Source organism: Notamacropus eugenii, chromosome 5 (assembly GCF_028372415.1).
Source record: "Notamacropus eugenii isolate mMacEug1 chromosome 5, mMacEug1.pri_v2, whole genome shotgun sequence".
NCBI lineage: Eukaryota > Metazoa > Chordata > Mammalia > Diprotodontia > Macropodidae > Notamacropus > Notamacropus eugenii.
In genome coordinates, this window is record NC_092876.1 from 309,766,168 (window position 1) to 309,791,013 (window position 24,846).

Genomic DNA, 24,846 nt, shown 5'->3' on the forward strand with positions numbered 1-24,846 from the left:
GTCCTGCTCACCTCGCCTCCCTCTGCGCCAGTCCCCGCACGTTTCTCTGAACACGTGCTTTTGTTATTTCTTATGGCTAGGGAGTCTAGTGTGTTCTCAGAGGCCATCCTCGTGCTGCTCCTTCGTTCCCAAGAGGACCATGACGTCAGAGAGGGAGGATGACTTGACGTGCAATTGACAAGGGAGCCGCTGAAGGTCTGGGAGGAGGGAGGGGCTTGATCAGCCTCAGGTCTTAAGAACATTAATTGGCAGCTAGACGAAGGATAGCTGGGAATGGGGAGAGAACCAAAGCGGAGACACTAACTAATTAGCAGGAGAACTCGGGAGTAGTTGGACTAGTCTAACTTCCTCATTTTACAGGAGGGGAATTTGGAGCCCAGGGGAAAAAGGCACTCCCAGAAACTCGGAGCCTGGAACCTTTCAGGTGCGTGCCTTCTCTTGGAATCGCCCTTTTAAACAGGAGCCCAGAAACCTTTCCATCCCCGAGGGAGGTGTTCCTGGGAGGCGCCGTTGCCCTTTTAAGGTGAGGCCCCGCCCCGCAGGCGGGATTTGGAGAGCTCCTTAAAGGGGCCAGGGCAGGAGCGGGGAGGCGCAGGTTCTCCCGGGGGATTAGCGTGCACCCGCCACCGGCCGGAGCCGCCATTTCCTGAAGTCCCTGAGGAGGAGCCGACGCCCCCAGCCCGCCCTCGCCCTCGCCCTCGCCCCGGCCGGGGACCCCCGCCTGGAGCGGAGCGCGCTACTCCGGGCCCGGGGCCTCCCTGCGCGCGCCGTCGCCTCCTCCTCGGACTCCTCGGTCGCGGCCGCCGCCCCCAGGTGAGTGAGGAGCCTCGGCCGCCCGTCCCCGCCCCGGGCCGAGAGCGCTCCCGCCCAGGCTGGGCCAGGCCGCCCCCACCCCCACCCCGCTCCTGACTTCTCTTGTCGACGCCGGCCCCTTCAGCCCCAGCCGGCGCCCCCGGGTCCGCAGCCCCCATCCCCCAGACTCCCGGCCCCTTCCCCCTCCTCAGCCCGCTCTGGCGCCCCCCGGAGCTCCCTTCTGGCCCTCACCGCCCCCCGACACTCAGCGGGGCGCTCCTGCCGCCCGCGCCTCCTCCTTCCCCGGGGAAGGGTCGGGCGGCTGCTTTGTCCTGTGGACTGCTCCGGCAGCCTCCTCCGGCCCCCTGCCGGGACCCCGGCCCTGGCCGCCCGGGCCGCCGCTGCCCTCCCTCCTGGCCCTGCCCCGCTCCGGGCGGGGGGCGGAGGCGGCCGTCGTCGGCCCTCCGGTCCGTGCCCCGCTCCCGGGGAGCGCCTCGCCGAGGTTGAGGCGCCGGTGGCTCCGCTCCGGGCGGTCAGCCGAGGCTGGGGGCTCGGCCCCTGCGGAGCCCTCGGGAGAGCGGGGAGGCTGCACTTGTCCCTGGAGGGGCGGGCTCGCGTAGTCCGTGTGCCGTGGCTGGCTCCGTGGCCGGCGGGCTGGAGGGGTTTAATGGGCTGCGCACGAATTCTCAGCTGAGATGAGGAGAGTTAGGGGCTTCTCGCGGGGGAGCTTTTTAAAAAAGGAGGAGGCAGGCAGGACCTTGGTTTTCCTCTTTTCCCCTTTTATGCCATGTCGTTCCTGAAGAAACACTGAAATCCTCAGCTGTCAAGTTGTGGTCTTTTTTTTTTTAACTTTTTAAATTTTTTTTCCCCAGGAGAGGAAACTTGGCTTCTCCTCTGATCTCTCTTCTGTCTTGTCAGTTGAAATAACTTTTGTATTTTTTTTTAAAAAGAACTTTCGTCCTTAGTTCAGATTCTTTTAAATAAATGCCTTGCTCGTTAAAAAAGGTCATTGATCCTTTCTGTTGGACTTTCCATTGGAGCTAAAAACATGTGTTGTTTCCCCTTATTAGAATGTGAGCTAAGAGACTGCCATAAATGCTTTCTCATTCTTTGGTCATTTCTTATAGCTTATTGGCTTATCTGTTACCCCATCTCCTCCTTGCCAGACTCTGTAACTCACTCTTTAACTTGTGGATCTACCACTGTACCTAGCTAGTATCTCAAAGGTCGCAGGGACTTAGTTGTAGTGGCCAGTTTTGGGCATCCTATTGCCTGATCTCTCTGTAATATTTGTTATTATTAACCACTCTTGGAAATTCTCTTCTACTTCTGTCCTTTATCTTTCCGATTAAATCAAGTATTTTTAAAATCTCCTACGAAGTGCCAGGAACTATTAGATGCTGTCGATACCAAGACAAAAATAAACCTGCCCCTGTTCTCAAGGTACTTACATCCTATGGAAAACAGTTTATATAAGTAAATATAAAGATACAAGATAAATTTTTTGAAAGGTGGGGAGGCAATGACTGCTAGGGGATCAGGAAAGATCTTATGTAGGAGGTAGCATTTTAGCTGAACTTTGGAAGAAACTTGGGATTCATAGAGGTGGAAGTGCATTCCTGGCATGCAAAGGTGCAGAAATAGGATATGGAATGTATGAGGGATAACAAGAAGACCAGTTTGACTGGACCATAGAGCGCATGAAGGAGAGTATTGTCTAATACTGGAAAGGCAGAGTGGAGTCAGGTTGTGCAGGGCTTGAAATGACAAACAGAAGAGTTTGTATTTGATCTGAGGCAGCTGGGAGCCACTAGAGCATACTGAGCCTGGAAATAACAGGGTCAGACTTTTTGCTTTAAGAGTATCACTTTGGCAGCTATGTGGAGGATGAATTGGATCAGGAAGAGACTTAAGGCTGGGCAAAGTTTGGAGACTGGGAGTAGTTAAGACTATAGTTGATGAGGACCTGAAATAGAGTGATGGTTGTATGAGTGGAGACAAAAGGACTGATGGGAGAGATTGTGGAGGTAGGACGGGCAGCTAATTGAATTTGTGAATTGAAGTAGAATGAGGGGGCCTGGCATTCAATGTTTTGAACTTGGTAATCACTAGAAAGTAAGTGGTGCCCTTGACAGGAGAGATAAGAGGAGGTCTCTTTTTGAATGTGAATTTGATGTTGAATTTATGTGTGTGTATGTATGTGTGTGCATATATATGTTTATAAAAATGAAAACTGGGAGAGCAGTATCTTTCTACTTCATGTGTGTACTTAGAAATTTTTGTTCAGTCCTTATGCATCTTCTTTAAGTTCTCTCTTGGGGATAATCTTCCATTTTTACAGCTTCAGACACCTCTGTGCCTAAATTTTCAAATCTTTAATCATGTCATTTCTCGGTCGGTAGCTCCAGGCCCACAACTCCATCTGATTGCAAACACATTCACCTTAGAGACCTCATCAATACCTTAAACTCTTTTTAATATCCAAAAGCAGATTCTTTGTTTCTCCAAGACACATTTCTCTTGACTTTCCTTACTCATGGTAAATATACCATTATCCTCACAGACAGGAGGAATGGAAACCTTGACATCATCTTTGACTCCTACCTCTGCCTTTTTGCTTCTAGTCAGTCCTGTTGATTCTACCTCCCTAGTTAATTTGTCCCTGGTTTTTTCTTCTTCCCAGTGTCCCCACCTTAGCTTGGGCCTTCATCATCACTTCGACTATGTTACAATCAGTCTTCTCACCTATAGTTCTCTGTTGCAGGTCATCCTATATATAGGTGTTAGAATAATGCTCCTACAGTGTTGCTCTGATGTTGTCACATCTGTACCTAGAAATCTTTAATGGTTCCCACAACTTTACAGAATAAAGTCCAAGTTTGGACATTCAAGGTTCTTTATATTGTGGAAAACTGTCTCTTCCTCTCCTTTTTATGTACTTTGTGCTTTAGCCAGATTGGGCTATTGGTAATTCTTAGAATGTGATTCATGATTTCCTTCCCCCTTACCTTTGCACATGGTACCATACATACCCTATGTCAGAAATGCCCTTTACCTCTACCTCAGGAAAATCCTTACCTGTCCTTCAGTGCTCAGCTCAACTGCCATCTCTTCCTAGATTTTTTTCCTTCTCCAAAATATAGAATTATAATCTTTTCTTCCACTATTGTGCCTTCTTGATTTTTAACAAACCATCATTCTTCCTTGATCTGTAGGGATCTCAAATTCTTTATGTCAAAAAGAACTCATCCTTTCCTTCCAAATGCATCCTTTTTAATATTTCTATAAACAACCCCATCATCTTTTTCAGATAATTTCATAGCTTCTTGACTCCTTATTCTCCCTCATTCCACTTAACCAACCAGACTTACCTATTTTACCTCTACAGTATCTCTTGGGAGGCAGCTAGATGACTCAATGGATAGAATGTTGGGCCTGATGTCAGGAAGGCCTGAGTTCAAATATCGCCTCAGACACTTAATAGCTGTGTAAGTGCAAGTTACTTAACCTCCATTTGCCTTAATGCATTGGAGAAGAAAACAGCAAATCACTCTAGTATCTTTGCCAAGAAAATTCCAGGGACAGCATTGGTGTGCTAGGAAATATGGGGTCGTGAAGAGTCGGACACAACTGAACAACAGTATTTCTCGTATCGGTCTCTTTCTCTCCACTCACATTGCCACTGCTCTAGTTTAGGCCCTCATTTGCCTTTGCCTGGGTTGAAATACTTCCAGATTATTCTCCTTTCCTCAAGTTTCTGCTGTTTCCAGTTCATCTCCATACAGCTGCTGAAGTTTTCCTAAAGTACACGTCTGATTATGTTCCTCCTATTCATTAAACTCTGATGGCACTGTTCCCTTTTGTAAAATAGAAAACTCCTGTTTTCTAATTAAATACTTTCATAGTCTGCCTCCAGCTTACCTTTCTAGACCCATTATATTAATATTACTATGCATATCATATATTACTCTCTTTTCTGTACTCTTAACTTTTGTGCTATACCTGACACATTGTACTTTCCAATCTCCATACCTTTGCATAGGCTGTTCTGGATATATTCCCTCCTCATGTTATATTTACCTTTTAGCATTCTTATTTCCTTCAAAAATTGACTCAAGCATTGCTTTTCTTCATCCCCTCCAACTCCTAGTGCCGTCCCCAACTAATAGGCATATATTATGTGCATGTTCTTTTCCCTGACAGAATGAAAGCTCTTTCAGGACAAGGATTAAATAATTTTTGTCTGTATCCTCATCGCTTACGACATAGGTACTTAATATATGTTGGTTGGTTGAATGGTACCTGTTATGGTGGGCATTTAGTAAATGTTGATGTGTCTCTTAGAGCTCATTCCTTTCTATAGAAAGTCAGAGTTTCTTAACCCATCATCAGAAAGGCTTGTACTTGGAATAGGAATAATGGATTGGCAGTGATGTAGTCATCCCTTCTTTTGTGATACTGTAGATGGCATTCACGTTCCATATGGCTGCCTTTGGGGTTGTAGAACAAAACAGTTTCAACTGACCTCCATAGGAATCTGGATGTATTGTAACTTATTGTGGATGAACATGGATTCCCATTTTTAGATAATTAACTCTTCACTTTTGTATCCCCAGTACTTACTGTGCTTGGATATAGTAGGTACAAAATAACCATTTGGTCACGTTCTGTCTTTCAGAAGATTCAAGGTTATCCAAAGGAGGCAACATAAGAGGCTGGTGTAGATAAATTAAGATTACTTGTCCTTTCCTTTGTTTCCTTGGTTAATCACAGACAGGGCTCTTGTCAAGTGTTAAGGCTTTGTAGGTTAGAAAAAACCATGATATGCCTTACTAATTAATCTTTAAAAGAGAAAGCTAACTTTTACTTTTGATTTTTCAGTGAAGAAGATGCTAAGTTTTTTCCGAAGAACGCTGGGGCGCCGGTCAATGCGAAAGCATGCTGAGAAGGAACGTCTGAGAGAAGCCCAGAGGGCTGCTACCCACATTCCTGCAGCTGGAGATGCCAAGTCCATTATTACATGTAGAGTGTCATTGCTAGATGGAACTGATGTCAGTGTGGATTTGCCGGTGCGTAGCATCCAAGGGAATTTTTTCATTTTTGTATGGATTAAATTTCTTGTTGATATTATCTCAGGTCAGTAAGTGAAAGTAAATGTACATTTAAGTGTCCTAGAACATTTATTAAAACTAAAGGGAGAAATGGAAGTTGGCTTTCTTGGGCTTCTTTTTGATTAGAGTATAATTGGCGTTGTACATACTCATCACACAGAAAATTTGATTTCCTAAGACAGTTATACAGAGTTCTTGGACAGGATACTGTTGATGAATAGCAGAAAAGGCTTTTATAACACATTAAAGTAACGTTTTGGCTTTTTTGGCTCTAACCGGTGCTTGATACTGGGGATACAAAGATCAGAGTAGAACAGTGCCTGCCCTTACACAACTTACCGTCTTTTTGTTGGGGGAGATATAACCAAGTGTATACATGATAAATACAAGTGGTCACTAGCATTTGGGTAGGGGAGTGGGAAGTCAAGGAAAGGCTTCACGGTAGTGTTTGAACTGAACCTGATTCCTTGAAGAGAATAAGGAATTCTTGGAGGCGACGGGAAAGAAGGAGTACATTTCCAGGCAAGGGTGGCCAGCTAGTGCCAAAGTGCAGAGACTAGAGATGGAGTGCCAAGGAACAAAGAGAAGATCAGTTTGATTGGACTAAGGCTGGAAATGTGGGTGGGAACCAGGCTGTGATGGACTTTAAATGCAAAATAGAGGAAGTTTATGTTTTATCCTGCTGAGATATAGTTAGAAAAATAATTTTTACAGCTTTGTGGTGAATAAATTAGAGTATGGAGAGACTTGAGGCAGAGACCAATTAGGAAGCCACTGCAGCCATCCACAAGAGAAGTGAAGGCCTGAACCATGGTAGTGACTGTGTGAGTAGTGACAAGGCAATGAGAGACTCCAGTATATTAGAAACATGTCAGATTTGGCAACTGACGTATGTGAAGTGAGAGAAAATGAAGAGTAGTATATTACTCTGAAAGTTGTAAACTTGGGAGATTGGAAAGATTATGATGCTGTCAAGATTTGCCCCACCTTCAAAAGTGACTATCCATTACACTATACTGATTCTCCGGTCATTATGCTTTCAAATTTTCATTTGTTTTAGTAGAGGGTTATTTATAGTTTGTTTGCCATCAAATTTCTAATATTACTTTTCATTTTGTGGATTAAGCCTTTTTGGAATCCTCAGACAAAAGCCAGAATGTTTCCTTTGAAAATAGTTTTACTCTATTTTATCTTCTTTATATGTTTTTAAGTCTGTCCTCACCACCTATATCTCCCCCTTTTCCCCCCCAGTTCATTATATTTAGGTTTTTTTGGATTTTTTTGTTTTGTATATAGGCACTTAATCAATAGGAAGGTCAGGAGAAGGGCATGTTTTGGAGAAAGAGGAGTTCTATTGTCAATGTGCTGTTTTAGAGATGATACATCTCTGGGACATCTAGCTTTTTAAATGTCTTATAAATGTTTGGTAAATTGTTGAATTAAATTTAATGATGCATTTAGCAGTTTGTAGGACTGGAACTCTGGACTGAGATTGCTTGTTTTTTCTTTGCCTCGTCTCTTAATCTAAATAGGAGGAGAAGTGATACATGCTTTTGATGCTATATTCCTGTCTTGTTCTTTCTAAATATCTAAATGGGATCTTTACCTTTCTTTTTTTCTTCCCCTTTGCCTTCCTCTTCTTTGACACAAACGCTGTTAATGCTCTTATCTCGTCACTGAGAATTTGCATATAAGGCATTACATAATCCCATACCTTTTGGTTTTTTTCATTTATCTATAGTCAGAAGCTAATCAAGTTAAATTATAATGAAGTATATGTTTCAAATAGTTTTTAAAAGCAAATTTCAATAAATATTCCTTAGTTTCCACTCCTATTTTTGAATTTAAAATTTTTGTTTTTATTATCTTTTGTTTTGACATTTATTTCCAAATATTCTCCTCTCCTCTTCCATACCTACTGATTCATTCCTTCCAATAAATATTTAAAAAGAGATAAAAGAAGTTTAGTAAACCTGTCAGTCAGTACAGCATCTGGATCTAACCATATGCAATAGTCCACCGCTGCAAAAACCTCTTTGTGCAGAATGGATATGTCCTCTAATAGAAAACCTTTAGTAACTCCCTGATACCTACCAAATAAAGGATTACACCCTTGATTTTGGGGTTAAGAGACCTCCAAAGTTTAACTTTAGCCACCATCTAGCTTCTCAGTCATGCTTCTCATTCTCATTGCCATCTCTGAGTCTTTGTCAACTCTGCCTGTAATGGATTCTTTTCCCCTTCCGTGTTGAAGTTTGCTCAAATTCCAATACCCAGTGCTAACTTTTTTCCCTTCTACTGCATTGGGACACAAATGACTGCTGTAGAAGATATGTTTTTTTTTCACTTAACTTTATTAAAGTTGCTGCAATGTTGATTTTTTTTTTTTTTGCTGACTTAGGAACACATTGCTATGCAGTGTAAGTTGTTATTCTGTTTTGTTTTTGTACAGACTGATTAGATTAGGGAGCTTCCAGGGAGTAAACTCCCACTACCAATGTAAATCAGTAACTGTTCTGCTGATAGCCCTAGAATCTCCTGGGATTGAAAAGTTGTGACTTGCCTGGGTTCATGTAGCTGGTATGTGTCAGGGAGGTGGTTGCCCCACCTCCAAAAGTGACTATCCATTACACTATACTGATTCTCCGGTCATTATGCTTTCAAATTTTCATTTGTCTTAGTAGAGGGTTATTTATAGTTTGACTGTTTGCCATCAAATTTCTAATATTACTTTACATTTAGTGGATTAAGCCTTTTTGGAGTCCTCAGACAAAAGCCAGGATGTTTTCTTTGAAAATAGTTTTACTCCATTTTATCTTCTTTATATGTTTCTAAGTCTGTCCTCACCACCTATATCTCCCCCCCGAGTTCATTGTATTTAGGGCCTTTTTTGGATATTTTCTTGTTTTGTACGTAGGCAATATACAATAATTGATCAATATTGAGTTGCATTGCTGGTGAATGTAATGTTATCAATTTAATATTCTCACTAACTGAAAATATTTGGAATGAGTATCATAGAATTTTAGAGTTGGAAGGGATTAAATTAGTGAGATTTTCTTAGAACACTAAGCCCTGGGGAGGTAATATGACTTGGCCAGAGACACACAGGTAATAAATAACAGCAAGGATCTAAATCTAGGACTTTTTTTTTTCACTCTGTCTTGCTGCCATAATTTAAATTAAAGGATTTTGTTTTAAAGCATGATTTGGAATATATTTTTCCCAGAAACATAATGATATAATGTTAGGTTCCTAGCTGGCAAATAGAAACCTACTTGAACATATAGTATTATGGATAATACAATAAATACCATATTTTCCCTATTGTACTATGGGAAAATAGGTTCTGCTCCTCTGGTTATATTACTTTGCTCTCTGGGATTTTCTAGATTCCAGAATAAAATTTATTATCCTTTTTTCACCTTCCTTCATATTTTAGCCTCATCTCACATACTGACAAAAGGGATTATGTCTTTTTCTTCCTCTTGTGGCTGCACTGGTGAGGGAACTTTGGCCCTTGCTTATAAGGGAGGGAGGAAGTGGAATGAGAGAAATGGGTTCTTGGGTGGGGGGGATGATTCCAGAAGCTGTTGAAAAGTTTTCAGGGGGTTCTGCATCTATCTGTCAGTGGGGTGGGCAAGTTGGACTACAGAGTAGGAGGGGAAGAATGAGAAATGGACTTAGGTTAAGGAGGCAATAGAATGGTGACAAGTAGTAAGGGTGGAGTTCTGGGGTGAGTGGAGGAAGGGGAGAGAAAGAGCAGCACTTCACAGCTATAGTTGCAGGGAGAAGGGGGAGACATTCTTCAAACTGCAAGTCAGGATTGGAAATCGTAGAATTTGATCTTTACCTATGTGTTGGAAATTTTTAAAAAAATGAAAATAAAATTACTTAAATGTGAAAACTGTATTGAACATATATCTTTGATTCAGGATTTTGAAGATCTCTGAGCATTACTTAATGATGAGTATGATGCAGTATAATGAAGAAAAATATCTGGTTACTGAATATTGTGGTGGTTTGAATTTTGAATAAATAAGCGTTTCCATAGATAGGATACTTCAGATCTTCTGAGGGTTCTGGGTGGTTCACACATTCTAACATTCTTGACAAATTGGGTAATGCAATTTCATGTTCATTTCTTGTTTGAATACTTTTCTCTAAGGGTGTTTTGAGCACTGTTTCCCTGTGACAGCTTGAATCAATATGGTGAAAGCCTGAGATGGCTGTGCACAAGCAAGCAGATAGAAAATAGTTCTTTTATTATGTAATGTTTGAAATATGAAGTCTCAGGATTACTGATGAAGTGACTGATAGTGGTAGGGTAGAATTTGTGAAGTAACTTTTTTGTTTGTTTTTTGAATACTTATATGGTGAGGAGCTCAAGAGTTCCTGAAGCAATGTGTCAAATGACCTGTGATCTCCTAGCACAATTGGTATCCATTGGGATGTGTGTTATGTCTGAATGATAGCTAACCCTTTCTTTTTAAGGATGCCTACAACAACATGTGAAGAATTTTAGATTGGATTCTTAGTGGAACTTAACAGTTACGTTTTCAGTTCTGTAAGTGAATTCTAGAACTAGTAACCCAATTCTGGCTGCTTGGAAGGGAATAATAAAATGGGTTTCAGAGTGTTTGCTGATCTACCCAAGGAAGAGACAGAGAAATTGTCAGTTCCTACAAAAAAGAATAACTATTCTCACCTTATTTAGCTCTTCACTCTTGCGGTAAGGCCTTAACCTAAAAAAAATTAGACTAGTCATGGAAATTAAGTGATGTGCACATCTTAGATTATCCATAGTTTTATATTTCCTGTTATGTGTGCAGAATTCATGAAAATAAGGAAACAATTCAGCCACAGATAACCTATCACTGAGCCATCTCCTTTGTTTTGCCTCTAACCCAGCCCCTACCCCCACACCCAAACCTAGGTAAAAGGTTCCAATTCTCAGAAAATAATAATGCGTTCTCTAGTCAATACCTAGTGACAAACTTGGCTGCTAACAGTCCTCTTCCTTCCCTTCCTCCTGTCCCTAAGCTCAAGACAAAGAAAAACAAATGGGGTGGTTGCCCCCTCAGCCTTTGGAGTTGGGTTACTAGCATTAGAAACTTACCTGCATAGCTGAAATGGCAACTGTTCATGTTTCACAAAGATTACAGTCTAAAATTCCTAGTGCCTACTTGGAAATCCTCAAGACAGTTTTTAGACCATCTATAAAAAGTAACCCTTTGTGCCTTGTGAGATTCTTGGTGGTTGTATCAGTACGGACATTTCTTGTTATAAAGGGAATCAAAAGGACACAAATAGCAATTTTATTACAAGTTTTTTTTTATTGATATATGTGTATGAGTTACATGTGTATATATATCTATTATGTAAACAATTGTTCTTTATATATAATAGAAATTCTGTTTCTTCTATGTAACAGAAGCTTTGTTTTTATAATAATGTGACTGTAAACATAGGATCTATTGTAGAGTATAATATGTAAAAGCCTGGCTGTTTCCTTCTTAAATGTTCTTCAGGTGTGTTTTTAATAAGTATATGCATCATTTTTTAGAAAATTGGATTTATGGGTCAGTAGTTAATGATATTTTCTCTTACCTTTTTTAAAAATAAGGTCCATGATATTTTTTCTTGTTTTTTTTTTTTTATTTGAGTTCACTAATAGTTGCAATAGTTAGGGAAAGCATTACACATTTGGATGTATCTGTGTATACTCCCATTGGTGTGCATTGCAACTCATCCATACCTTATTCTATATGATCATCTGTGACTTCCTGTAAATTCTCTATCATTGAGGTCTACCGATGTAGTATGAGGCTCTTTGTTTAGTTCTCATGACACTGTGTGAATATATGTAAGTTGCCCATTGGTTACCTATTCCTATATAATAAGTCTGCCATGCTTTGCTTTCATCCATCTCTTGCACATACTTCCTAGGTGTTATGATTCAGCCACTAACAATAATGTCACTTTGAGGTCTTAACAGTGAAGCCAAAGAAATAATATCACAAGTACTCATTAAAGCAAATGCATAAGTAATAAATACAACACAATCCACACAAAGGGGCACATTCTCAATATACTCAGTATCTGTGGGGAAGACTGCCGGCGGAGGCAAGAGTGAGAGAAATCTATGTGCTCAGAGTAACTCAGAAGTCATTGCCCTCTCCGTGAAATTTACTTGAGTAATGTAGTTTCTATGTTGAATACTTACACTGATAACTTAAGATGATACACACTGCTTTACTAACACCTCACTGGATGTGAAGCTTCAACCACACTAGTCAATTCGCTCTGTAGCTTTTCTTATTTTTTTCTTCTCTGTTGTTCTGCCCGGCTAGACTTCTAAAACAACATTTTAATCCTTCATTTTCAGCTTCAAAGTTAGCTGGTAGGGTTCTGAAATCTGTCCTTTTATCTACTTCTCTTTTTCTGGGTACAGACTGTAATCACATAAATTACATTTGTTCTGTTATCCATCGTAGCATAGTTTTCTTGTCTACATTTTAGATATAACAATTTTTAACCTTCAAAATAAGCAACTATTTGTTTCAGAACCTTCAGCCAACATTAACTTCCAGCAGATGTCTTAGTTATGCTTTTTTTAAGACTCTAATCAGAAACTTAACTGAGTAAACTTTAAAAATGATAGTAAATTTATTTGTAACCATACAGCATCACTGGAAGAATATTGTTTAAAATACGAACCTTTGATACAAGGAGAAAATAGAGCTAATTTTAAAATACTTAACAATTTTACAACGCATTTTACTCTTCCTGCTTGGAAGTCTATTGTCCATCTGTAGTTTATGTATTATTGGCTCAGTTCTGTGGTATGGGAACTGAGGTGTATATCATCTTCTGGAAAAGAAGCTTTATTCATCCACCTTTTTCTTATTTAAAAACATTATTTGTTATTTAAATACGTGATTGTACTGTTTTGAGTGATGACTCTTATTTAGGACTCTGCAGTGTCCTATGACCTGATGAAGTGAGCAAAATCATCCATAAACCAGGGCATCTGGAGGACCTCACCATCTGTAGGGAGCCTCCCTCTTTGATAGGAAGTCTTTAGTGGGTGTTGTCTAGGACAAGGTGAAGGCTCATTAACAATCAAAAAAATTTATGTCCCTCCTGATAATAACGATCAGAGATGTGGGGTTCTTTTTTTGTTTGTTTTTAAACAAAGTTATCTCTGATACACATTTTGGAGAATCTTTTATGTTTTTGTCATGTATCATGAGGGAGAGTTTGACAAGATTGTTTTAGGATAAGTTTTGCTTTGGTAAGTCAAATACTTATGGATAGACAGTACTAAGATAGTCAACAAACCAGTAAGTTCAGTAGGATTATATTAATGTTTTTTAGTCAGTTGTGTGACTATAAAGATACAATCTGTTATACTGTATAGGGTGTGAATGTCTGTTTTTTTCCTTCTTATATCTTCATCAAATATGTTCTAAATGAGTATGTTCATTCCAAAAAAAATAGGCTTATGAATCAGTTATTGATATTTTCTCCTATTAAAAAAAATAAGATCTATGATTTTTTTCCCCCTAAGTCTTTGGTGCCCTGCCCTTTTCACTTTGAGACTCGATTTTTAGTGATTTCAGAACTGTCAACATGGCTCCTTTCTGTGAATATATATTTGATGTTGCATATTGTTGGTATTATACAACTGTTAACTCCTGCCTTTATTTTCTTCATTGTCATTCCTGATTACACTCATATAGCACATCAGGGTTGTGATATTAGTTCAGATGTGGTGGTTTTATTTTTGATGGGGAAAAGAAATTTTGTTATAAAACTCTTTGTAGCTCTTTTCTGTTTTTTGTTTCTTTGTTTTCTCCTTGCCAGTATCTTTCTTAAATGATCTTAGTTGAAGCTCTCCAAATTCTTTGTAGAGTTCACTATTCCAATTTTTTTAATGACTTATGAGGTGATTGATATTAATCATAATCTTGTACCAGTTTCTTTTGTTAAGATTTTGTAAATGAGTTTATACTCCATAATGGTGTTTCTTTCAGCCACTATACTGGAAGGAGAATATAAAAATCAATGTGTGAGAATTTCATCAAGGCAGCAAGCAGTCAAACCATCGAACAGAATGTTCTGAAAGTCACTGCCCTTCAAAAGCATGACAACTGAGGTGAAATGGATAGAATTTGGATTCTTTTAATTGTATTCAGATTCAGTTTCTATTCAGATTTTAATTTTAAAATTTTTCACATTAATTTTACCCTGAACTTTATAAAACACCAAAAAAAAAAAATAAGCACTTTCACGTACATGGTAGAACAGAAAGAGAAGAATGTACACAAAACTGTGAAACTCTTATATAGAACTTGCTTTCAAGTTTGTAATAAATTCAAAATGTAACTTTAAAAGCTCCTGCTTGTTTGTGATTCCTTCCAGCCTTCTAATTTTTGGGGGGTGGGGCGTGTGGGGGAAAAAACTTTTGCTAGCCCCTTCTTCTTACCTCATGCCCCCAAATAGAAAAAAAAAGAAAAAGAAAAACCAGAGCAAAATAAAATTCTTCTAACAAAGTTGTAAAGCCAAGAGAAACAAATTCCCACGTTGGACCATGGCCAGAAATGTTTCATATTGTATCCTGAGTCCATCTCTTTGTTAGAAGATGAGTAACATTATTTATCATTAGTCATCGGAAATCTTGGTTGTGGTCATTGCATTGATCACAATTCATAGATCTTTTAGAGTTGTTTGCATTTATGTTATTATGGTTATTTTATAAATTAGTCCGATTCTACTCACTTTACTCTGCATCACCTCATATCAGCCTCAAGTTTCTCTGAAATCATCCCATTTTTTCATTTCATATGGTACAATAATATTCTGTTACATTCATTATACTACACTTTCTTCAGTAATTCTCTAATTGATAAGCATTTCCTTAGTTCCAGTTCTTTGTCATCACAAGGAGAGCAGTTTACTTATTTTTGTGAATTTGGATCCTTTTTTTCTTTCTTTGATATCTTTGGGGATCTAGGCCTAGTAATATTTTTGCTGAATCAAAAGATTTGCACAGTTTATTTGACTTTGGACGTAGTTCCAAATTGCTGTCCAGAATGACTATACCAGGTTACAGATGTAGCAGCCCAGTAATGGGCCTATTTTCTCCTATCCCTTCATTTTCTTTTTTTGGTCTCTTTTGCTAATGTTAAAGTTGTGAGGTTTTGTCTCAGAGTTACTTTAATTTGCAATTCTCTTTATTAGTGATTTGGAACATTTTTTCACTTTTTCATGTGGTTGCTGATAGCTTGGGTTTCTTCCTTTGAAAACTGATGGTTTGTAACCTTTGACCATTTATCTGTAGAAAAATGGCTCTTGGTCTTAGAAATTTCAATCAGTACATTTATGTGTTTTGGTTATGTGACATTTAAGAGAGAAATTTGTTGTGAAGATTTTTTTTTCCCTCAGTTAAGTATTTTCTTTCCAATTTTAACTGCCTTTGTTTTGCTTTTGCTGGAACCTCTTAATTTTATGTAATCAAAGTTGTTTATTTTATCTTCCATGATTTTCTCCTACTTCATGTTTGGTCATGAATTCTTCCTTCTCTTAGTTTATAGATGTGAAAATAATTCTTTCTTGCACCTATTTTTTTATGGTGCTTTGTTTATGATGTTTCTAATGAAACATTTTTATATACATACATATATACCCTTGAAGCTTTGTTGGTATTAGGTATGAGAAATGGAGTGAAGTCTAATTTTTGCCAGACTGTATTCTAGTTTTCCTAGCAATTTTTGTTGAATAGGGTGTCCTTAATTGCAATAGTTGTAGTCTTTGCATTTATCTAACATTGTACTATTATGCTTCTTTGCTTCTGTAGGTCAGATACCAAATCTGTTTCACTGATTAATTGGTATATCCATTTCTGTGGCAGGCATACATGGTGAAGAAGTCTTTGCATAGGGTTGGTATTTATAATAAATATTTGTTGATTGAGAAGAGATAGAAGAAATGAAAGTATCAGTAAATAAATGTGACAAAGAAGGAAATAGTGTAGTAGCTAGAGAGGGCATCGTGGTAACTGGAAAATGCTTTTTTCCCCTCAGACATCTTGGAGACTTGTGTTTGTTTAAATGAAATGAGTTAGTTGGGAGGAAAGAAGAGAGGATAGATTTAGAGGGACATATGTATTTAAGTGGGAATGATTATAAATGTTGCTTTTTCACTTAACTGTGTATATCACCTTTCACTTGCTGAATTGTATCCTGAGTTTTAGATTCAATTTTCTGCCTAAGAGAGTCATTTCAGATTTTTTTCATTGTCTTCCAAACTATTAGCAGCTCCATTTAATTTCATTTCTGCTGCAGACTTACATATTCCAGAATCCTTCATCAAGATGTAGCAAATAAACAGGCCCCAGTACCAATTTTGTACAACTAAGCCATTTATAACTTTAATCATAGATACAGTCAAGTCTTCACTCATCTCTCAGTGGCATCATTTAGACTATGCTTTCCCAGTTTGTCAGTGATAGTATCTTCTGGAAGAGTCAAAAACCTTACTGAGTCAAGGTGTTGTAGCTACACTTATCACTTCTTCATTTTGTAAGTAATTCATTAATCTCATGAAATGCTGTTCTGTATTGCTGGTTAGATAGTAGAACTTTATCAGTCTTTTTAAAATGATGATTATCCTCATACTTCTGCTTCTAGGTTGTCAGTTTTGTGTACAGTACAGGCTCCTGAATTAAGATTTTTTTTTCTAAAACCATCGTTAATTTTTGGGAGCCTCTTTTGGGGATTGTTAGTGGTTATTAGCTGGGAAGAGCCCTGTGTTGAAGGGTTCAGTGCATAATCTTTCAAGACTTTGTTTTGTAGAGGCAGCTTTCCAGCTGGCAGAAGCAGCGTGAGATGACTAACTTCCCACTAGGCTGTTTTCAGAACTTAGCTGACGTTCTTGAAGTCCAGGCAAATGGTGCTTTGACAGAACAGGAATGTAGGCCAACTTGTGTCATGGTTCTTTGGGGCCTTTGAAAGTAGCGGAGGCAAAAGAAAAGGTTTTGAAAATAAGATGTGGTGGAGAAGTTGGAAGTCTTTGTTAATCGATTGTTTTGTTTTTACTTGAATTAACAATGCATTTTATTGAGCATTTACTACGTGTAAAATAGTTGCTCACATTCTAATAGTGGGGACTACACACAGAAAGTTTTAGCAGCAAGTAAAATGGAAAGGTCTCATGGTCCTTAGGGCACAGAGGCAAAGCAGGTGGTAATACCCCTTGAAATGTTAGTTCCATTGATAAAATCATATTTCCTAATGTTAAACCTTAGCAGTGCTGAAGACTTTGGTGATGAGAACTTTTCTTTTGTGGGTTTTCAATAGATGTGGCTGGCACCTGCAGGAGGAGTTGCCTCCCAGAATGATGACTAAGGACCCTGACCTGGAAACATTACGATTTCCTTTGCTTTGTTGGTTTTGGAGACATTGCCATTTGCCAAGGCTTTTGAGCTCAGGATCCTGGACTGTCTCCACAAAAATTTTCTTTAAAAAGTTCAGCAAAACTAAGTAACACAGACCTTGTCTGACACCAATTATTGTATTCCATGCTCGTTAGTTTCTTCTAGTGAAGGAAGTAAAGACCATTTTCTCATCTTTTCTCCCAGGCTTGGGCTTAGTCATTGTAATTATATGTTGATATTGTTGTTTGTCATCCTTTCCATTAACATCTTTGCACAGTCTGTTTTCCTGGTTCCACATACTATCAATTCATATTAGCTTTTCCAAATGTTTCAGAATTTTTTGTGTTGTTTTCTATGGGGGAATAGTCTATTACATTCATGTTCCTCAATATTTTTAGCCATTCTTCAATTAATGGGTATTGTTCTAGGCCAGGCCAGGGATTCTGGCTTGGGATTGAAACACTGGTGCATCATAAAATTCAGTAAAAACACATTTAGTCTAAATACTAATATCAGAGATATTAAAAATAATGCAATGATTAATTAATTGCCATTTTAAAGTAATTCAAGCTGGTCCAGGGATTCAAGCTTGGGAATGGGACACAGTGGAACACTAGTGCATCATAAACTTAAATAAAAATAAATTTCTTAGACTAAGATATTAAAAAGAATACCATTACTAATTAAAATAGACACTATTCCTTTCCACCTCTGAATTTGCTATGGTTGGATCACAGTGACCCTCAGGAACACTTGTCTTCGCGTAGACTTGGCTTTTTAGCATTAGTTCACAAGAAAATCAAGTCATTTTTTTCTAGCTCTAGTCATAGGATGATGGCATTAGAGCGGTCCTAGAGGTCATCAAGTCCAAGCTCTCATTTTATAAGTTTATACAAGTTGACACCCATTTAGGGGTTAAATGACTTGCTCAGGATCATAAACACTTGAAGTCACTACCCTATTCACTACATTGTTCTGCTTGCCTTATCTGGACTAATCATATCCCGAGAATGACTTTGTTGCCCCCCCTTAAAGGGAAACCATCTTAGCCCGTGTAAAACAGATGCTCTTTGCTATTGGAGACAAGATCCCTAAAATGTTTGTGGGGACTTCAACTGTTTTCATGATCTAAAGGCCATTTGTAAGCAATTCTCACCTCATTGATGAGAGAAGCAGTACTGGAGGAGGAGCTTAGAGAAAAATTCATAGTGTGTTTCCTATATGGAGTGCAGTAACAAACAGAAACAGTAACAGTAACATGACTATAACACCTGATACAACCACTAAATCATGTATAGCATGTCCTAGGAAGTGAGTCAGTAAACATCTACTAGGTACTAAGCTCTACAGATACAAAGACAGTCTCTGCCCTTGAATGGCTTGCCATCTAATGGGGGGAAACAGCATGCAAACAACTATGTACTTATATGTAGGATAAATTGGAAATAACGAGAGAGGACAGTAAGAATTAAGAGGGATTGGGAAGACATCCTCAAGAAGGTAGGATTTTAGCAGTCACTTGTTTGTTCATCCGTCATTCTTGAAGAGGACCAATGACATCACAAGAATGATGTCTTGACTTGCATGTGAATTGGATTTAAGTGATTTAGAGCTAGGCAGAGTCATCATTGTCTCCTACAGAGTCATCGGTGGCCAAACAAAAGTCCAAGACCATTGGTGATGGCCTGGGATGCATTGTTGTTGAATATTGCATATTCTGTTAGATCTGAACAATGTGTTCATTGGTTAGAGAATATGTACTTATATATTATATATACATATACATGTATACATAAATATGTGGTGAATATCATGTGAACACAAAAGCCATCAACATAATTGCAATAAAGTAAATTTTTTAAAAATATAAGCATAAATCATTCCACTGAGAAAGAAAAAATGGAATTACTTAAAAAAACAAATGTGGGAACCTAGGGAAGTCATCAAAAACTATTTATAAAAGACATGAAGGAAGGACAAGTGGGATGCTCATCATGTAACCACTGCTGTTAATTGTGATAGAAATGCTAGCTAGCTATGCATGACAAGAAAACCAATTGAGGAAATGTGAGTATAGGCAGAGAAAAAAACTGCAGTTGATAAAAGACAGTGTATGCTTAGTGAATAGTAAAGATTCCAGTAAAATTAAGTGAAATAGTTTATAGCTTAAGTAAAGTTATAGGCTACTAAATAAGCATCAGCACTGTCATGTAAACAGCAAAACCCAGCAAGAAGAAGAAAGAGGTGGAGATGAGAGAGGCATCCATTCATAGGGGTACAGAGCTGGGAGGTAGAGTGTCTTATCCTAGGAGCAGATTGTTCCTCATCTTCATCCAGGGATTCAGTGTTACCACCAGGTTGTCTAAAAGATTACATTTCTTTAGACCAATCTATATTCACTGTAATGAGATAGACAGTTTTCGTTTCCCCCATATCATTAGAAAGCCAAAGCACCAGTAATGCAGTGTAGAGTCAAGGTGGTAGAGTGAGGGTCAGCATTTTTATCCAACTTGCCCAACACACCTTTTCTAAAGTAATTTAGAAAATATGCTGGACTGAATTTTTATAGGGAAAGCTAAGAAAACAGTCACAATTAATAGTTTATCTTGCCCATGTTATTTTCAGAAAGATAAAGAGCAGCAGTTGTAGGGAATGTTCTGGCACGAAGAAGCATTACCATTTCCATTGCTCTTTTGATTTTAGGGACACAGCCATTTACCACAGCTTTTGAGCTCAGAATGGTAAAGGGATGATAAAGTAGCTAAGATTGACTTGAAAACATCTAAAAGCAAAGCCTCAAAGAAGAATGCAAATTGGACAAAAGTACGCAAGAATTTTTAATAGAATTATAGATTTAAAAAAGCAAAAAAAAGATTTAAAAAATTAAGAGCAGCAGATGAAAAAATGGGAAAAGAAATGAGAGCTGTGCAAGAAAATTAAGAAATAAGAATAGCTTTGCAAAAGAGGTACAAAACATTACTTGAAGAAATTTTTTTAAATTAGAATTAGCCAAATGGAAACTGTCTTCATGAGATATCAAGAAATGATTTAAAACAAAGACAAGAGTGAAAGAAAATAGAGGAAAATGTGAAATATCTTTTAGGAAAAACAACTCAGTTGGAAAATAGATTGAAGAGAGGTAAGTTAAGAATCATTGGATTACCTGAAAGCCATTGTATTTCCAGAAATTACAAAGGAAAACTGCTCAGATATCTTAGACTCAGAGGGCAAAGTAGAAATTGAAAGAGTCCACTGGTTACCTCCTGGAAGAAAAAGAAAAACTCCCAGGAATATTATAGCCAAAATGCAGAACTCCCAGGTCAAAGAGTATTGTAATTGTATAAATTGTTCTCATAATTTTGTCTACTTCACTCTGCATCAGTTCATATTATCCAGAATTCTCTGAAATCTCTTTTGTCATTTCATAGAATAAAATAATATTCTCTTATCATGTTCCAATGGCATATTCCAATGCCATAATTCAGTGACTCCGATTGTCTAAGAGACAATGTATAAAGCACCCCTTTAGATTCTAGTTATTTTTTTTTTACCTCCTTGTAGCATCAGGAAGTTTGTTTTGCTTATGATTATTCCTCCAGTCCTCAATTCTTTCTGAATTCATGAACATGAAAGTGGAACACTTGTGGCTGAAGGGTATCACCACCATCTCTCTGTAGCTGAGGTGAAGTCTCTGGAGTAGTATTGGTAACTGGAATTGAATAGATTAAGGAAGCTAGAAGTTGGGTATTTGTGTGTGTGTTCATACTTTGTTGCCGAAGAAGACCATGCCATCAGAGAAATAATGACATGACTTGTACTTGACTTTGTTTTGAGTGAGGGAGGGCTGTGCAGGTCACCAGCCTCATTTCTCCTGCAGAGCCATCTGAATCCAGTGACCAGATATTCATCAGGATGACTGAAGATGACCCAGGATGAGGCAGTTGGGGTTAAGTAACTTGCCCAAGGTCACACAGCTAGTGAGTGTCAAGTGTCTGAGGTGAGATTTGAACTTAGGTCCTCCTGATTCCTGCACTGGTGCTCTATCTACTGCACCACTTAGCTGCCCTTGGGTATTTGAGGGAGTATCAATGTTTATGTTTAATTCCCCTAGCTTGAGGGCCAGTGATAAGATGGGGGACTATGAGAAGACATTTAGGAAGGAAAGAGACTGTATACTAGGGATCAGTAGATGATGGCTGCCAGAATCTCACTTGGATCATAAATATGGATTGAATGAACTCCAAAGGAAGAGAGGTTTACTGAGTGTGCTAGATAGAAAGTCCGACAGTGAGGAAGAGGGAGTATTCCAATTCCTACACTATGACCTGGGTATAAGGGTGAAAGTGCATTTGGAAAGTTTGGCCAGGGATGCCTTGTCATCAGGAGGGATCCAGATCTCAGTGTGAGCCAGAAGCTGAAAGGGGTGGGAAAGAAAGTTTAAGCCAAATGCAAGTTTCTTAACTATGTAACAGGTATCACAGAGACCACAGTGAAAAGAATGGACATTGTATTGGGGCACTTGGAGGGAATTGCATTGAGAAAGACAAAGGAGTTAAGCAATAGTGATAATGACTGGGATTTGTATAATGATGGCAAGATTTCAGAATCACTGAGAGGAATAAGCCCAGGCAAGAGTATCAGTGGCTAGAGAAAAGTTTATTGAAGGGGCAAGTCCCTCTCTCTATGGGTTCATCTTCTTGGTAATGGAGATAGTATAGCATGAAGATTTCCAGACAGGTGACTGAAGCAGGCCTTTAGAAAGGGCTGTAGAGCATTGTAGAAGCCTTCCTCTGGGTAAAGATAGGGGCCACAGCTTGATAGGATGGATTGATGCTAATGTAGGCCTCCTTGGGAAATCTCAGTAGCCAAGGGGCCACAGATCGATGGCTTGGAAAATGGAGCAATTTGAATGACAGCAAGGCAGGTGAAAAAGATGCCTATGCCAGCTAGACCCTAGAAAATCACAGGATTTCGAAATCATCAGATTTAGAGGAATTTCAAGGGGCATCTAGTTCAAGCCTGTTTATTTTGCAGATAGGGGAACTAAAGCCCAGAAAAGTAACAGTCAAAGTCACACAGGTAATGGGTAGCAGAATTGGGATTTGAATTCAAATTCTCTAACTCTAAATCCAGCACTTTTTTTAATTAAAATTTTTTTTAATTTACAAGCATTCATTTTCTTTCCCTTCTCCCCATTGAGAGAGGGAGGAAAAATGAAACGAATATGCATAGTGAAGCAAAACTAATTTCCTCGTGGATCATGCCCCAGTATATGTCTTGTTCTACATTTTGAATCCATTACTACTTTGTCAGGAAGTAATCCAGGGCTCTTTCCTTTTTTTTTTTTATGTTTGTTTTGTTTTTGGTTTTTTTGGATGACTACATGGATTTTGAAGAGCGTCTGGGTCCAGCAAGATGTAATGAGTTTAAATGACTTTTCACCTCTTTCACATATTTCCTGAAAACAATTTGTCAATCATTAGCAGAAAGGAAAGATGTGCATTTTAATTTTGATCATATTTTGCCTCTCAGTGTTTATTTACATTGATAGTCATACTTTTTTGTAGCTTGTAGTCTGTTCTGCATAATTTTTTGTGTTTCTCAGAATTCATTATTGTCCTTTATTGCTAAGTAATATTCCTTTGCATTCATAATTTGTGTAGCTGTTCCCCATTTGCTGCACACATGTTTTTTAAAGTGATCATAGGATCATAAATAGAGCTGGAAGGGATCTTATGAGGAAGTTAAGGCAAAGAGTAACAAGTTACCCGTGATCATGCAACTTGTAAGTGCCTGAGATAGTATTTGAACTGTGGTCTTCCTAACTATAAATCACATCACCCTCTTTTATTATGCCATGGTGCTTCTTTGTGAGTGGGACAGGTTTAGTGAAGACTTCTCAGATTGTAATTCTTCTCCCAAGGGTGAGGTAAGACCGAGAGGCTCAAGGTTACAATATTTTTAGAGTGGAATAATTCCATATAAAGATATAAAACTGTGTAGTACATTAGGGTCTCAATGATTGGATGAAACTTACATAATTCCTCGATGTCTTCATTGCAAAAGGGATTGGTTAGATTTCGTGTCTAGAATGTAAGATCATATTCTCAGCTAATGAGAATAATGCTCAGTGGGGGGGGAGGGACTTGCATTAGGGTCTATATAAATCACTGCCTTTTCTTTGTCTTCAGCTTTTTCCTGCTCCAGGTGAACTGGTACAGGAATTGCCCGATTCTCGAGAATCTAGTAAATAAATCTTTCTGTCATCACTTTGAGAGGCCTTTGAGTAATTAATTTAAGTAGGGATCTGAGCCATCCCACACAGTTGGAATGTTTTTGCACATTTGGATTTATTTTTATTGTCAGCTTTCTTGAAGTATGGTATAATCTCTAGGTTTTAAACAAAAGTTAGTAACTTTTCCCCTCCTTAAATGCAAGTTGTTTTCCAGGACAGTTGAATCAATCCACAATAGCAGTTTGTGAGAAGTTATTATAGGATAGAGTTCAGAGAATGATAATATGTTTTTAGAAAGCTTAAGATAACCCTTTGAATTTTCTAGTGGGCTGCTATGTGGCGCAGTGGATTGAGAACACTGAACTTAGAATCAGGAAGACATCCTCATGAACTCAAATCTGGCCTCAGACATCTACTTGCTATAGATAGCTATGTTGTGTTACCCTGGGCAAATCACTTTAACACTGTTTGCTTTCAGTTCCTCATCTGTAAAATGAGCTGGAAGAGAAAATGGCAAACCACTCCAGTATCTTTGCCAAGAAAACCCCAAATGGGGTCATGAAGAGGCAGACAGAACTGAAATGACTTGACAAATGTGAAAAGGAAGTAATAAGGAAGTTGGGAAGTATTCTTTTAATCTGGAGTCTGTCGCTATCTTTGATACTTTTTTTCATCTCTTAGTTTAATCAGTACAAAAGTGACTGGCCTTCTGATCTTTGCACTGTTAAGTTATCTGCTGATATGAGTGAGGATAAGTTAGAACATTAAAGGTTTGGGACACACCAGAGTCTTGCACCAAATCCTTTTGTTCTGTGAAGTTTGAATTCAGTCAAAGGGCCACACTTGAGGACCTAGAGGGCCACACACATGGCTTCAAGGCTGCAGGTTCCCCATTGCTGGTATAGACTGTTCTTTAAGTACAGAAAGTCCTGCATTTTCCATTGTCTTGAATTGCTTTGGGCCTATGATTTTCCCTGCTAGGTTTCTGTGACCTTGTGCCCATCCTCTGTATGGATATGGTAAGTTTTGGTGGGAGAATGTGATCCAGTTTGTTAGTTGGTATTGTTAGATAATGATTACTCTTGTTTTTATCTTCTTTGATAGATATTTCATGATTAAAAATCAAAGGTGTTGATTTTGGCTGATTTATTTATTTTTAATTTAAAAGAAATTTTTTATATAGTTTACAATTTATTTATTTTTAGTTTTGAACATTCACTTCCATAAGTTTTAAATTTTCTGTCCCTCCCTCTCTCCTCCCTACCCAA

General features: G+C 38.6%; 1 protein-coding gene across 5 annotated transcripts in view; it reads left to right on the plus strand.

Annotated features, from left to right (window-relative positions):
* Positions 1-235: 235 nt before the first annotated feature.
* Positions 236-24,846, plus strand: part of EPB41L5 (erythrocyte membrane protein band 4.1 like 5) — an 87,853-nt gene continuing 63,242 nt past the window's right edge. For 4 of the 5 annotated variants that reach the window (XM_072613354.1, XM_072613356.1, XM_072613359.1 and 1 more), the window contains exons 1-2: positions 545-813; positions 5,674-5,861. In XM_072613354.1, the coding sequence (XP_072469455.1) occupies positions 5,682-5,861 (180 nt within the window). In that variant the 5' untranslated portion in view covers positions 545-813; positions 5,674-5,681. Of the gene's footprint in view, positions 425-544; positions 814-5,673; positions 5,862-24,846 lie in introns of those variants that run through there. The other variant, XM_072613355.1, reaches the window with a different exon arrangement.